This window comes from Carassius gibelio, chromosome A23, assembly GCF_023724105.1.
Source record: "Carassius gibelio isolate Cgi1373 ecotype wild population from Czech Republic chromosome A23, carGib1.2-hapl.c, whole genome shotgun sequence".
Taxonomy (NCBI): domain Eukaryota; kingdom Metazoa; phylum Chordata; class Actinopteri; order Cypriniformes; family Cyprinidae; genus Carassius; species Carassius gibelio.
This window is the reverse complement of record NC_068393.1, coordinates 14,221,451-14,238,336: the sequence shown is the minus strand read 5'-3', so window position 1 is coordinate 14,238,336 and position 16,886 is coordinate 14,221,451. Positions and strand designations below refer to the sequence as shown.

The following is a 16,886-nucleotide window of genomic DNA, read 5'->3' as shown; positions in this document are numbered from 1 at the left end:
GCAACACAGTTTAGCTTTGTTAACTAGATGTTAGGGTTGTGCAAAAAAACGAATGCGTTAGTTAGTAAAAACACTCCTGAGATTATAAGTACATCTCCAGCACGTGCGTTCTAGCCCAATCGCGTTACCAGGAGGGCCACGTGCTCTAAGCTGGTGTCGAATCAAAACACAGGAAACGCTGGCACAATCAGAAGTCGTTACGTATTTCTGATGGAGGGACTTTATAGAACAAGGAAGACATCAGCCCGTTTTTGTGAAAGTAGATGAATAGATGAATTGTGTGAAAAATACTGTATTTTTTTAAACGCGAAACATGAACACATGTTGTATTGCACACGGTAAACACAATCAAAGTTTCAAAAAAGCGCGAAAAACGGGCCCTTTAAAAAAATTTTTTGGTTCCATTCAAAAACATTGAAAATCCCTGTTTTTACACTAAATTCCAGCAAACTTTCATTCTAGTTTCTCCTGCCGTTATATTATCTACACATATCAGCCTCATGGCTTAAATACATTTAATATAGTTGCATTTGAATTATGAATCTCAAAGGATGAATCATAGGTCACAAATCACAAGGAAGTAATGACAGAATGAAAAGGAAATGCACAACATGCTCTACTCCCTAAATAACAGCAAAACTCAGTCAGAGAGAGCCAAGCAGAGGGAAAGACCATTGATCCACGAGACTAGTGATGGAGGATGGATGAGTGGACGAGATGTGATAGTGATTCCTTCTCTTCCTCTTTCATTCTATACGCATCAGACATCTAAAGACAGCGAAGGATGAAGGAGATGAGAAGCCCTCAGGGTTTAGTGTGTGAAGCTGGGCGACCTTTAATGTGACCTGAAGGGGTCAGTGCAGATTTCTGTGCCTCTATCTCTATCCATGAGTGAACAGAGAGCAGAGAGGGAGAAAGAGAGGATATGAAGGGAAAAAGAGAAGAAGATTAAGAAAGTGAAGAAAAAAAGGGGGGGAAAGACTAAACAGACTGCAAAAACAGTATGGAATAGAGGGGTACGCTGTGTCGCCTCAAGAAAATGTACACAATTTTTGCCATGTGACCATATACTTGCCATGTGACTGAGAGATGCACACAGGAAAAGCTCTGGAAACCTAAATTAAAGAACATTTATAGATGCCTAAAATACATGTTTACATATGTACATGTAACCATTAATTTACATAGTGTAAACATTGTAAAAACAATGTCAATTTTATTTTAAATATTAGCCTAAATGAAGCACTTTTCCCAAAATGTAAACAGTGTCTGTGAATTAATAGTGAGGGTATGCTGCGCATCCAAATGCAAAAAAAAAAGAAAGAGAATGAAATACTTATGAAATACTGTAATGAACATGACCACAAAATGTTATAAATTCAACAAATATTAGCAATTAATACTTTTCCTGTCTGCTTTATACAAATTATTTTGTGCATCATAAAATTTTTTTTTTTTTTTTTAAAGATTTTTGTCATATTGAAACTCTCCAATTATTTCAATATTTTATTTGATATGACACAGCTTTACCCCTAATGTGGGCCAACTTGTGCCACTGGATCCCCATTTTTTTTTAGAGGTCTTATTTCTATAGCTTTTTCTTATAGATGCTTATAGATACACTCAGTTCACAGCAGAAAATTAAAAAGCTGCACATCTTACCCCGATCTCCCCTATAGGAGTGTTCAGTGATCTACAGCAATGGATTCAGCTTTGAAAAAGTTCAACTGAAAAGTCTGCTTGTGTGAATGTGTGGTGTATGTGTGTGTGCGTTTGTGTGCGCATGCTTGCATCTCGTTCTCTGTCAAACTTTGCCGAGCCCTGCAGCTATCCTTCCTCCACACCCAAAGCTCGCACGCGCACATACACATATGCAGAGCATCCCACGGGAGCCAAGGCGTGAGTGGCAGGCCGGGGCAGGAGGTGGAGAGACTAGCCAAGAGGCAAACAGGTGCAGCCCCTCTGGATTCTCTCAAGTGGCATACATTAAAAGGAGAAGGGAAAAAAGCCGAAAAAGATGAAAACATCCCTGAGGATGGGCAGGCTGAACACGCTTTTTCCAGAGCGACTGTCTTACAGCGAGTGTCTGTTTTTTTGTTTAGTTTTTTGGCAGAGGAAGCATATTTTTGTCTATATATCCCCTATTTTATCATAGAAAATTAGTTTAGTTTGAGTCAAAATTAGTTTAGTTTTAGTTTCCAGTATTTCGTTTGAGCACAGCATTAAGTAACAGATTGATTTAAACGTCCAAGTTCTTTAAACTGAGACTTATCTTGTATAAGTTCATGTTAAAAGTCATGAATACAAAACCATCAACACACAAACAAATGCTTCTTTTTAAATGACATTATGTTTGTGTGGCAAGTGCGTTTTGGAGCTGTTGACAGCCAACGAAAGCCACATATGAAGTGCGCCAGCGCTAGTGATGCTTTATCTGATAAAGTTAGCGTTGAGAGACGGCTCTAACCCACATGGCCTGAGCGGAGACAGGCCTCCACACACACACTTCCCTGCCCCCATTCCTCCTCTCCAACCCCCACCCTTCTCAACGTCCTCCCGGAAAGCCCCCTCGCTTTATTCAGTGTAACTGACGCAGAACCGGGGGCGGCTGTGCACTATTTCCGGTAACACTTCCGCACAGAGGGAGTCAGGAAGGGTGCTTCAAAACAAAAACATAAAAAACCTGGGCTTCAATTCCCACCTACATGTACATACACACATTCACACACACTCTGTCAGTCAGGCATGGAAAAATACTGAATATGAATTTCCTCTAAGCAGCATTTCTATGAATAAGTCCGCCCACACGTAATGTCTGCCCTTTAATGAGATGCGCTATATATACATTTGTACAAACACACACACACACACGCAAATAAAAAATCACACATGTAAACTAGAAAGGAGTAATCAGCTTGGTTGGGGTTTCTGTCTCAAGTCCCATAAAACTCATGAGCTGAGACGCCTTGAACTTATAAGGGATGTTCTCACCGTCTCCTCATAGAAAAGACCTCACAAGTGGGAGCAAGAAAACAGCAGAATTACAGCACAGTCAAGCTGCCCTTAGATGAGCCATAACAAGCCAGGAGAAAACTTTGCTCAAAGTTCTATTGGGCTGTAATAAGCAGGTATAAAAAGACACACACTGTGACCTCTGGATGAAGTTGAAGAATATATATTGTGCAAAAGTTTGGGGTCCGTAAGATTTGCCAGTAAGATCTGTTAGTTTAGATTACAAAATATTTCTATGTTAAAAAAAACTTTTGACTTTTCTTTTCATCAAGATTCCTGAAAAAAGAATGTATCATGTTTTTCACAAAAATATTACGTAGCACAACTGTTTTCAACATTGATAATAATAATAATAATAATAAATGTTTCTTGAGCAGCAAATTAGCATATTAAAATAATTTCACTGTGACACTGAAGTAGTGAAGACTGAAGTAATGGCTGAAAAATTGATGATAAATAATAAAAAAGGAATAAATTACATTTAGAATTATATTAAAATAGAAAACAGTTATTTTCTATTGTAATAATATTACAGTATCAATTTTTTTGTATTGTATTTTGATTCAATAAAATGACTAAAACCTAAACTTTTGAACTGTTGCTTAGCTTCTTCCTAAAGAGCTTACTACAGTGTAGCCAGAGTCAAGCTAGACTTTGAGAGCCACTGACTTTCATTTATATGCATTTGAATATGGGAGACAGGAAACACAAGATCATGCGGATAAATTGTGTGTTCAGCTGCATACAAAAGTTAAAGTTTGCCGAGCGCTGGTCTGCAAATTTATATGACAAGAAGATGCATGACCAAAAGAGGATCTACTGAAAATGCCACAGATGAATGAATTCCTGGCTCCATTCAACTGCTGTTGGGAACTTTAATAAATTATTAATACGATTATTTTTTAATTAAAAACAGCAAAGAGTTCACATCACACTCTATTTGTATCCAATTTCACATGCTCAAATTCTAAATGTGACCGTAATAAGGTTAAAGAACAAACTGTAAAGTTACTAAATAATAAAAATATTAAAACTTTTCATTAAACATTATTTTCCTTTCCAACTTCATGAACACTAGAAAACACGGTCCCTTTCCAGTACACTTAGTTTAATAGTTTGTCTCTAAGTTGATGACTAGTGATATGGTGAACAGGTGTTTCACATCATAGCTGTTACCATATCGTGCATTTTAAAGTTGAACGCTAGTGACTAATCAGCAAGTGGGACCGGATCTATCCTGTGTATCATCGGCCGTATAATGTGTTTCAGTCTACTGCTGAGTTCTAAAGCCATCCTCACATTTTTTATTGTTGGCTCAGACAGTAAGGATGATATGGAAAAGCCGAGGGACGTTTTCTTGGCGCTGTATCTTCTGAAAGGTGCGCTGGCCTTCTGCTAAGGTACACACACACACTTGCACACAGCAGTAGCAGCTCATGACATTCCTGCAGCTGTGGCGTGCTCCCCCCAGCACTGTCCCCGGGGGACGAATGCCTAATGAGTCACGCGTCTGTCTGCTCTTACCTCTGTGTGTGTGTGGAGGCGGGACTGGGCAGACTTGGCACAAGCTGGGGGTGGGGGGCATGTGGGTTGGTGTGGCAGGGTGTAATGTGCCCACTTAAATCTACTGGCACATTTGAGAATTCAGAGAAAGAATATACATATACTGTGTGTGTTCTTCTCGCCACACATTTGCCACAGAGTGCAGTTACATCCACATGATGGGATCTAATCAACTTTTTTCATGTATGCAGTTGGAAAACACTAGCAAAAAAACTTCCTTTCACTAAACCAAATTATGAAAGTTTTTAAAACTGTTTTATTTTGTTTCCGATGCTACAACCATTATGGAGTAAGTTATAGGGTAAGTAAGAGAGAGCTGAAGGGTAGAGTGCTTCCTCACCCCTACCACCCCCCACCCCCCAGGCCGACAACCACCCCCGACCCATAGGGTGAGCGGGCTGTGTCAGTGCAGTGAAGCGTTTCCCGGCGCGAGGAGGTCAGTGGCAGTCCAGCCAAGCATGCCAAGATTTCCCTGCCTACATTTGGATCCCCCCTCCCATCAAAAACGACAACCACAGGAGATCTTTATGGATAGATACTGACTCCAACTCAATCCCAAGAGTCCAAAATATAGAAGCTGGAACTGAGAATGTATGAATAGAAAGCTGTACAAGCAACAATTAATATAAAGTAAGCCGAAGCTTACAAATAAAGCTTACTTACAAATTCATAAGGGTTATTTTGTACTATATTTCGCTTTGCGTCTGAGAAAAGTGCATTATAAATAAAATGCATTATTATTATGTAATTTATTTTACATATATTTTTACAATTATTGAATATTTATACACTACTGTTCAAAAAATTGGGGTTAGTAAGATGATACGATTTGAAAGTTTTTGGAAAAAAGTATTTTATGTTCACAAAGGCTACATTTATTTGATGAAAAAAAAATTAAAATTGTCAAATATTAATATTACTGCTTTCTATTTTAATATTTTTTAAATAATTGATTCCTGTGATGGTAAAGCTGAAGACTGGAGTAATATCTGCTGCTGTAACATGATCCTTCAGAAACCCTTAGTACTAATATGCTGAATTGGTGTTCAAGAAACATTTCATATTTTTATCAATATTGAAAACAGTTCCAAGGCTTAATATTTTTGTGGAAACTGATTAAAAAAATTCTCAGGATTCTTTGAAGGATAAAAAAATTCAGAAGAATGATATTTATTTGAAACAGAAATCTTTTGTAACATTATACGTCTTATAAACATTATAAACCGTCGGTTTTGATTTAATGCAGTGTAAAGTTAACATTAAGTATAATAATAACATTTTAGACATAATATTGTTTGGTCTATGTTTTGTATCGCAAAACAAAGCCAAAGCAGGATCAACTGATAAGAGTTGCTGAGCTGTGCAGAGACAGAAAGTCAGTCCAGAATTGCAAAAAACACAAAAAACGTGGATTGATACAAAAAGTAAAAAAAAAAAAAAGCCCACATGCTTGGGACAAAATATGTGCACACTTGAACTACTGTTTAGCCGTTCAGATTTAAGGACAGTGCATAAAGACCTTTTGAGAATTCAGTCAAAAGTAAACATTTATTTATATTATTTTCGATAATTAAATTAATTACATTAAACCAAACATAATTTTACAATATTGTTTTGAAAACTTTTATATAAAGTATAGCATGACGCTGTACTTTTTGTGTGAAAACTCCTTTGGATGGTATCAAACTGTATCTGAACAGTTGAGAGCTGGGGCAGCCATATGTAAAAACTGATATTTGGGAGGAGTGTGTCCATATAGCCACTTTGAGTGGCTTTGTAATGATCAGCTGTATGAGCTGACAGATAAGCCCTATACCTTTCCCACCAACACCCGCACAGTCACACCCATACACACACACACACACAGTCTTCCCCCACCTGCCTGTAAGCCTTTCCTGCACTGTTTTCCTGTAACTTCAGTGACAGCATTTCAACAAAACCGGCTAATAAAATCAACAGAAAAAGCCTGTTGTGAGTTTGGTGCGGTTTTCTAGTGGGCTCTAATTTGCTTTAATTCATGAATGCAACACACTGCGGAGACTGCCTGGCTGCTCGCTGCTGTCCTGAGGACGGATCCTGCCGTTGCCATAGCAGCATAGCCTCGGCTCCATGTGAGGGATACAAACACTCTGCTACACAAACCCTGGTACGGCACACACACAGACACACACATCGAGTCTAACCCCCCACAGCGAGGGAGCTGTTATGAGACTGTGTGGCGTCAGCCTGTACCCAGCCCTCCAGCAACACTCTGTCAAATGAGCGTTGGTCTACGCTAACAAACCTCACCTAATACCACACGCTCCTCAGCGAAAACATCACTGTCTAATTACGCTGCCGTTAATGCAGCTCAAGCAAATTTGAGTCGCACAGTCCACACCTCAATTACTTCCGTAAACAAACCCCTTTTTACCACATCATCCCACAGAAGAATGGAAGATCCGAAATAAAATAATGATACCTCATTAAAGGGATAATTCACCTAAAAATGACATTCTGTCTTTATCTACTCACTCAAGTGTCATTCCAAACCTGTATGACGTCAGGTCTTCTGTGGAAGACAACAGAAGATATTCTGAGAAATGTCTTAGTGTTTTTTGTCCATATAGTGTATTGCAAGTGTTTGAGTATCAACATTCTTCAAAACATCTTCTTTTGTGGTTCACAGAAGAAAGTCAGTCATACTGGTTGGGAATGACCTGAAGGTGAGTAAATTACGACAGAATTTGGAAGTCAGCATGAAATGAAAATTCTATTTTGTATATGTATTTTATACATCTTATTTTTACCATCTTATCCAAGCATGCTTTTCATTTATCATTTTTTTGACCTTGTCCAAAATGTCATAATTGATCTTCCAATGAAACACTGGACTTCCTTTCATTGACATATGTAGGACTTCTCCAATCATTTGGCATGTTTAAACTCCGCCCCTTTCTTACAATCGATTGTTAAGTCACATTCATTTTTGAAGACAAGGGGCACAGTTTAAAATCCAATCCACAACTAATGAATAAACTAATAATCCATTACAATTGGATGCATGTCACAATACAAAAGAAAATATCTGTCACTATTTGCACTTCATTATGACTTCTTTCCGTACAACACTCCAAAAAAAAAGTCTATACACAAGCTTTGCAGAAAGGAAGGTTATTCGTGAACAACAACTTAAATTTCAGTAATCTATAGAAACATGTTTCCCTCAATATATATATATATTTTTTTTATTTGGTCACTATGATCTAATATTGCATTTAAAGAACTGCAAGATCTTCAAAAATATCTTTGCATTCCACAGGAAAAATAACAGCATGAATGTTTGGAACGACATGAGGGTGAGTAAATAATGACAGAATTTTCATTTTTGGGAGAACTATTCTATCCACTTCCAGTTCCTTCTTGCCTCAGAAGGCTGTACCAGCCATGCAACGAATATATCAACAACTGCTGAGATTGTACTCTTTGAAGGACCAATTCTAAAATGTTTAGACTGCGACATCACCATCTTCCATGTTTTTTTTAACCAGCCTTGTTCCCAACCCCCTCGTGACAACTTTTTCTTGACCCGGGACGCAGCAGGGGGAAGCCCAGATTCTAAGAGATATTTACGAGATGGAACGGAGTGTAATTTCCTGCCAGCCTCCACTAGTTCCGCTGAAAAAAACAAGGGAAAGGAAGCATATTTCTCCTGGGAGACAACAGCCAGGCCAACTGAATGACTCTGACTCTTAAAGAAACAACAACACACAATCATTCATCTGTCCACACAGAAGCAAGTAAACAATGGTTCTATGTCATCAAGCATGCTTCATTAGGATAAATCTACATATAATTTATTAACAGGAAGAAAATAAACCACAACAGCTCAAAGGTCCACAGTCACATATCGCAACTAAGCTAGGTGTTATGATGAACTCAAACTTGAAAATAACAATTTTCACCATAGTGCAGGTTTGCCTCGGATATACTTGCTGAGGGTAAAAAAAAAGAAACTGTTAAAAATGCAGGTACTGAGTAATAAGAGGAGCACTGAGCTGTTTAGAATGACTCTAGAATGATTCAAAGTCTAGATTGGTCAGAGACAAACACACACCAACACAGAGCATGTTGCCATATTCATTTGCACAGAGCATGATAGAACCTGTTGTATTGTACGTTCGTGTTTTTACATTTAATCTTGAATTTTGCATTTTACATTTAATCTTGCTAATTCATAAAAGCCACACTCAAATAGGAGTCACATTTGCACTAAAGACATTACATAGTTCATTTACTGAAGTCACTCATACACATATTCTGAGCATATACAGTTGTCAATTTCAAATGCTGAAGAAGAAACAGTAGGCATATGGTTTATTGTTCACACTCTTCCTGTAACTCCTCCTGCAATTGAAGATACTCTTCATCATCAGTAACATAAGTAACGTAAGATATAAGATGCAGGTCATCCATTTAAGAGCACTTCTTCAGAAGTATACAAACTACAGTTAGAAAGCATGAACAAGTTCTTGACATACTTTGTCTGCAGTGAAAGAGAAAGTGCGTGTAGATAGATTTAAAAGCCTAAGTGAAAGTAATACAGATGTGTTAATATTTCTTTAACACGGAAGCATTAACGTGTGAAGATTTATATAGTGTGAAAGTGAGTGTTTTTAAAGGGGTCATATGATGCAATTTTTTCTTTCTATTTGGAGTGTCACAAGCTCTTGGTGCATAAAGAAGATCTGTAAAGTTACAAAGACTAAAGTCTCAAATCCAAAGAGATGTTCTTTATAAAAGTCAAGAGTCAACCATGCCCTCCTAAAATGATTCGTTCTTACACGCTCCCACATGTCTATGTCACGATGTGGACACCACCCAAATGTTCACACATAGAAAGCAGACATATCTTTCATTCTCACTATTGCCACCGCCATGATGTGTAGACTCTGTGCGTTTCGTTGTCAAAGCGAAACTACTTTTTTTATTCTTCCAAAAGAGGACACCAATAGAAATCACTGTTCCAGAACAGTGTGCAGTGCATTTTATGGAGGGCGAGGACTGTTTCCAGAACCATAGCCCACAATCCTTCCGTTCATAAAGGCCGTTTCTATAAAGTGGGGCAATACCAACTTTGCAAGGACAGTCTGGCGCTTCTGACTGACAGTTTGTAAGTACGTTTACATATTTAAAGAATTTCCACTGATGATCCAAGCGCGAGTTTTGAGCAGTGTAGAGTAGCACTTGTTGTTTGTCTTTTCTCCAGTCACATATGCAGACATGGTTTTGTTTATGCAGTGTGATACACAACGCGTAAAAAGACAGTGTAAGTCATTATAATCATTATAATTATAATAACATTATAATGCCGGGAGACGGCAAGTCACGACATCACAGTATGTTAAGGGGTGTAACATTTCCGTCACATGCTAGAGGCATTCAGCCAATCACAATGCACTGGATAGCTGGTCAATCAGCGTACACCTTGCTTTTCAGAACAATGAGCTTTGTAAAAATCGATGCATCTCAGAAAGGCGGGGCATAGAGGAGCAACAATATTGTACATTATGTGGAATTTTTTTTTTTAAACTTTAAATAAACACATTGCATTACACCAAATACAAAAAATAATGTTCTTTTTAGCAACATCATATGACCCCTTTTAAGAGAAAGTGTCCATATACCGTCAGTGTTTATTTGGTTGTAGAGTTACAGGAGTCATCATACCTACACATTCTACTATCCCAATTATGAATACGCCAGATGTTGTTTCCTTGAAAAGTGTAATTACTGTGGCTTTTTTTATTTGTGCAACATTAAAACCAACTAATCAAGTGTGTTGGGACTTGCCTACCTGTTTTGCAAGTCACACAATAAAAACCATTATGACATTTTTATGTTTGCTAATATTGTTTTATAAGTCTCCTAAAACAGGTTTACATGCATGCAAGGTCAAAAAACATGTTAGTTTTCTCAAAAAATAGATATAATTTTTAGGGATACAACAATACAATTATTAAATAACTTAAGTAATTTGTGGATTAATGCTTACTGGAGACGAACAGGTTCAAACGATTCAGTCTGATTTGGTGAACTGGTTCAACTGGTTTAATAAGAAGAACCAGTTAAATCGAACAATTCGTTCATGAACCAGATATCACTAGTATAAATTTAAGAGATATTGATACGTAGTATATTAAATATGTGCGTTAGTTTAATTAGCTTTTTCTTTGAACAGTTTTAAACCTCAGTTACTGTGCGCTCTTGAAGAGAGTTTCATCGTTTTGACTGTAGTAACCGAACGCGACACGCAGTTTGATTGCTGAATGGAGGATGACAGACAGCCGCAACAGACAGTAGAGTTTACGTAAACTTGAATTTAATGACTTCAATATTAATTTGTACCTCACATGGAACTATGGAACAGCTTCCGAACACTTGAAATATGCCCACTAAAACGTTTTGGTGCTTTATAATGTGTTTGTGCCTTTTGTGGAGCTCAAAATGAACACAGAATAGTACCTGCACAATATCGAATTTGGATCGGTCTCGTCTGAATGTAAGTGGTAAGTGTCAAGTGTTAACAAGTTTGTGGTAATTATAAGATGTGATAAAACTAATTTAGTCTTACAGCGTAGGATACAGCATTTTCTCGATATTATGTTAACCACACAGAAATTTGTATGTGTTTGTGGGCAGGCAAGTTGGTCATGTAGAACATGGGCAGACATTATGCAAATGTATTCATTTGTGACGTACAGCCATAACAGAATAAGATTTGAATTACTGACGACTCGTTTTGGCGATTGTGAGCCGATCTTTTTGATAGACAATAACTTCATTTATCATGCACTGTCAGCTTCAAAACTTTGCAGATAGTTTATGTTCACATAAAGCTGCATGACCAGCCATCTACATTGTGAATAAATCCCTTGCATATGCAAATAAACCCTTCAATCTGATGACTAAATGATGTCTAATAATAGCCAAAGGCTAAAAAAATCTCAGATTTTACTCGCCAGTGTGTGAGTTGGAGGCTAAGTATAAGTTTAGCACAGATATATTTCAATTTGCCAAACACTCTGACTGAGCATTTCAGAACTTCACTCTCTGTGAAGCTATCTGTGATATTTTTCAGTTCATCTCAAGTAGTAGGTGGAACTAATGCGGAAAACGGCAATCTCATTGTCTGGTGCTCGCTTATTATTGTCCCTGTTTTGATTTCAGAAAATCAGTTTGCGCGAACGCACACAACCTGATTAATATTCACGAATCCAGCAGCTCGTTAATCCTTAGTACATTTCTTATTCTTATTGGTAGAATTTGGATTATTATTATTGTCATCTTAACAGTATTATTGTTCGTTTTTTTCCTTTGTTTTTTTTTTTTTTTTTACAGAAACACTGACTTACCACCAAAGCACCACCACCAGTCCTAAATCAGTTAAAATGTCTATGCATTTATGTATGGTTTCAAAGTTTTAATTATAATTACTATCAGTACTATCATAATATAAGTTCTATCATTAAATAATACTTGATTATCCAGATATCATATTATAATGCTTGACTGACTGATGCTAAGAGTGTACTTTCAGGTATTTAAAAAAGTTGTGCCATTTTAAAAACATGTACAGTATTATACAGTATGTCTGGCGAGTAAACTAAACAATTTACTAACCAAGGGAGATTCAACTGCCAAGGTGTCCCTTACAGGGTTGATGCATGAAAGGTAATATTCAAAAAGGCATAATAGGGGCAATTTAAGGGAGAAAATAAAGGAAGGCCAGAGACCTATGGTCTTTTATATGCAACTTATTAAAAGCTTCAATAACAAACGAATTACAATTTCGAATTACAAACCCAGATGTTACTCAAACAGAATAGAAAAGTAGGCCATTGCATTTAAAGATAACTGTGACAGTTCTTAATCACTCACATATATGGTATATAAACAAAGGTATAGCAAAAAGTGCACATTAAAGATCAAATAAAACAACTATCTCCCCAAGTAGTCAGCTCAGAAATTCTGCAGATGATGTCACAGCACTAAAGAGAAATTGTAACTGTTTCAAAGTAAACGTTCAAACTTCAATAGAACTTTACATGTGTGTTGAAATGATCAGATGGAAGCTGGTTAAATCAATTAAAGCAAGACAATTTCAGTCAGGGTTTGATTCACCCATACACTATAGGATGATATGGCACGACAGAACCCATTCACTTCGGGAATGAGAAGACAACAATCAGACAAAGTTAGTGACGAGCCTCCATGACTTCATCTTCAAAATCAGCCTCCATGAAATTCTAACACTCAGTGAGAGTTAATATAAGGGCCCCAAACATCTAAGCCATTAAGTTTTTATCTCCTCTGGCTCTGGCTCAGGCCCTCCTCAGTAGTTTACCTGCATCACTCAAACACCTCCAGCTTATCTGAAGCGTCTTCGCTTTGCATGCCGCTGCCTCAGTAATCACCGGTAGCTACGTTCAGTAGCTCAGTAAGCTTCTTACACCCTTCCCCTCCAGATTAACCATTGGGGCGGCAACAGACACGCTCAGTTCAGATAAAACACAGCACCTCCATGGACAAACACTGCAAGCAGCCAACCACTAGCCGGCTTGCTGCACACTCACACACATATGATGCACAAAGCTGATTGTTTTAACAGAGGTGGGAGATATCACAGAGTGAGAACAAAGAGATATGAAAGTCCATACATTACCTATTTATATTACAGATTAACTTCGGGATATGATCCCTGTCGGTGACATTGCCATGTCACAGAAACAGAGCAAAAAAATTCAACAAAAATACCCTCTAGAGAGATGAATCTATCAACTACTACCAATTTCTTTCCGACCTTCACGGACACTGAACTAGTTTTGTCGTCTACATGATCGATGAAGCGTCCTGAATAAGTGAAAATAAGGAGCGCGTGGCTTATTTTGATGGAACATCTGCTACCGACAATCTGTGACCTTACATTGCAGCTCGGAGTCCAACAAACCAAAACAATCAATTCCAACCATTTCGCATTTCTTTGTACTTGGTCTTTATTTACTTTCTGAGAAACAACCATGACAGCACTAACAGCAAGTCACCGTCCTTCTTAACATCTCTAATGCAATTCAGAGAAAAATGCATCAAACCGTGTAATTCATCAGCAGTGGTGTGTCATCCTCTCCTTAACTTTTCACTGAATGATGCTTTACATGCAGGACAATTTTTCAACACACAACGACAATGTACAAACTTGGTCATCCTGTAATGTTATTGAAACTTTTAAAGGGACAGTTCATCCAAAAATTGACAATTTTGTTACCATTGAGTCCTTATTGGTAGTTGTTAAGCACATTGACCTTCACTAAATGAAAAAAATGATGCAATGAACATGAATGGTGAATGAGTCTCTATCTCCTCTTGAAAGAGAGAAAGTCACACAGCTTTATAACAAAATAAAGAAAAAATAAATAATGTGGAATTTTCCTTTTTGAGTAAACTATCCATTTAAATAGATATATAAAAGAACATGTTGTCAATATATTTAAAATCCACATTTAATCCATTTACTGAATTGCACACTTACCACAGGAGATGAAATTCTACAGCCAGGGCAGTCACAGATTGGAGGATGTACCTGTAAGATTCCTTTGGACATAAGTGTCTTCAGACTTTTCCCTAAAAAGTAAAAACACAATCATTAACCTTTTAGATTCCTGTAAATGTATATGCCAACATGGAGTAAACAATCTAGAATTCAAATTCAGAATTTATTTCATGTTAGCATCATGCAACAAAATCTGCTTTTAAACAGAGTCATTCAGAAACGGACCTTCATCTTATGACTCCAATGAAACTATAGCGAATGCACCTCTTAAGTGACTAACTCCTGCAGTCATCCACCCATCTGTCAAACTCATCCATGGGACAGAGTCACCATGCAACAAAGGTGTCTTAAAAGGACATTCATTTTATTTATAGCAAGTGACCAAGAGTAAAACCCAGAGTACACATGTACAAAATGAGTCTTAACCGAAATGAACTGTTGTCCGAAAGAAGACTTGAAACCTCTGGAAATAAACTCAAGTAAACGGTATAAAACTCTTTAGATGAGCAGGTACATCAACACAAAGTTATTCCACATACGGTAACAAAACAAAATATGTATCAAAATATACTTATATACAAAGACACAAGCTTTTCATATGATAATGTCCCACTGTATCTTAATCCTCATGTACTGCACTTCAAAAACAACTCAATATAGGCATGTATTTCACAGCCTGAACAAAATATTAACTATAAATATTTTTTTCAACTATAATGATTTATTAAAAATAGCAACTTACTAAAGACGAAAACTTAAGTTCAATTGCAGTCTTAAAAGATGTCAAGTAAAAATCAGTGACAACCTGCAGATAGGTTTGTTGTGCTTATCGACCACTAGCTGATAAAGAAAATCGAGTTAAAACTCCGAGAAGGCGTAAACTGAATAGAAATGACAAATTATCGCGACGAACTGAATGGATGGAAATAAAAATGTTATTACGACACATTGATAAAAAACCCACGAACCAAAACAATTGGGTTAGCAGATATCTCAGCCCAGAGTGACTACATGTAATATAACATCAAGTGTGAAGTTTTAGACCTCAGAAAAGTCTGCTGGTTGAAATCTTAGTAAACAAATTGCTTAATCCAGAACTGCTTGAAAATGTGCCACGGTCTCATAATCCAGCTCTACTCCACTTCATTACAAAAACAACTTTACATAAAAGTGCACTTCAGTCAAATAACATTTAAATTCAAGTAAAAAGCTGTTCCTTAACTTTAATATCTGTGCGTAAAAACTTTTCACCTTTTTTTCCCGAACAGTGCGAATCCAAAGCCGTTCGATCCAATGCACAGTGAGCTCTTCTCAATGAACTAAAGTAGCTGCTGTTCATCACATCAATTTTTATATTTCTAAAAGAGCTGCTCTATTAATTCACAAACACGACGGAGTGTAGATGAGCCCTTATTTCAAAAGTATTATCCATTCGGCTGCACGCAGCTCTGACTTACCTTTGTGCCTAATACTCCGTTTCCAGTCTTTGGCTGTCTCTCTTCCACTCACGAACTGGAACTCGTTTGGGGTGAGCCACTCAGCCCGGTATTTGATGGAGGGCCCTTTGCTGCCCTGGCACAGTTTGTTAATGTACAGTAGTGCTTTGTTTTCCCCGCATTCCACTTCGATACAAGGCTCCCCGTTGTCGAAAAACGGCTGAAAGTCCGGAATAGATGAGAAGCTCTCCAGCATGAAGTCGTCCGAGTGGTGGTGATGAAGGTGCTGCTGATGCAGCGCGGCGTCGCGAAAGCCCAAGTACGCGCGCTGGTGATGGGCGAAAATGTGATCGTACGGCGGCGGATGAGGGGTCACCACGGGGATAGCGGTGGCATTTAAAGGAGCCAGGTATTCGGGTTGGTTGAAGGCGGCTAATGCCATGTCTTCTCCATCCAGTCTCTCCTTTTTGATGGCAGGCATGTTACCCGAAGCGGAGCGCCGGTAACGAGTGATTAGCAGTTCATGCGTCCCAACTTGTGTCCCTCTTCGCGGAGTTCCAGGCGCACCGGTGTGTTTACGCACGACTCCCGCGTCGCAGAGCGCTTAAGTTCAGCCATTCAGCACTTCACTCTTCTCCTCAGTGCGCTGCTCGCGTGACGGGTCTCCCGCGCTCCTGCCCACCACATCTAATCGGACTAATGCTTTACATCTCCGCCAGATATTAACGCTGAGCGTGCTTTAATGGTCGTTTATCCCGCGTTTCCTTTAAAATAATCACTATGGCAACTTCGATGTGTTTATTTTCTTCGTCAGCTCTAGTGCTAAGTTTATTTCTGTCCAGAAAGTAATGAGGACACCATACGACTATGATGTTTTAACACATAACAAACGTATAGATCATGTAGAACTTCAGTGGTAAGTTACATGCACAGTGGGTAATGAGTCAGACTGGTTTGGAGCATTTTCATATCTGACGAGGACAGAAATAATTATGCTATCTATGTGCCGGCTTTTCGATTGCAAATGATGCCTGGAGCTAATGGGACTTTGTTTTTGTTTAGTTTTTTTCTCTATCTCTCGTTCTCCATTTAACCCCTAATACGTCGCTGAAGTCACGCTTTAGTTCACAGACCCAGACCAAACAAGATTTGCACTCTCCGCCGCTTCTCAAACTTGGCCCATTTAAACAGCGGAGGCAGCGCGAGCGCACTCGAGGGGGTCCGCGACGGACGAGGTTGCGTCACTATTTCCAGTCACTGCATGAAGTTCACACAAATCATTTGAT

At 38.2% G+C, this 16,886-nt stretch overlaps 1 protein-coding gene across 2 annotated transcripts in view; it reads right to left on the bottom strand.

The window, feature by feature from the left end:
* LOC127944454 (sterile alpha motif domain-containing protein 11-like) overlaps positions 1–16,685 on the bottom strand; it is a 60,787-nt gene extending 44,102 nt beyond the window's left edge. The window contains exons 1-2 of one of the 2 annotated variants that reach the window (XM_052540374.1): positions 15,622–16,685; positions 14,144–14,235 (exon numbers count right to left, since the gene is read on the bottom strand). In XM_052540374.1, the coding sequence (XP_052396334.1) occupies positions 14,144–14,235; positions 15,622–16,081 (552 nt within the window). In that variant the 5' untranslated portion in view covers positions 16,082–16,685. The remainder of the gene's footprint in view (positions 1–14,143; positions 14,236–15,621) is intronic. The other variant, XM_052540373.1, reaches the window with a different exon arrangement.
* Positions 16,686–16,886: the final 201 nt, after the last annotated feature.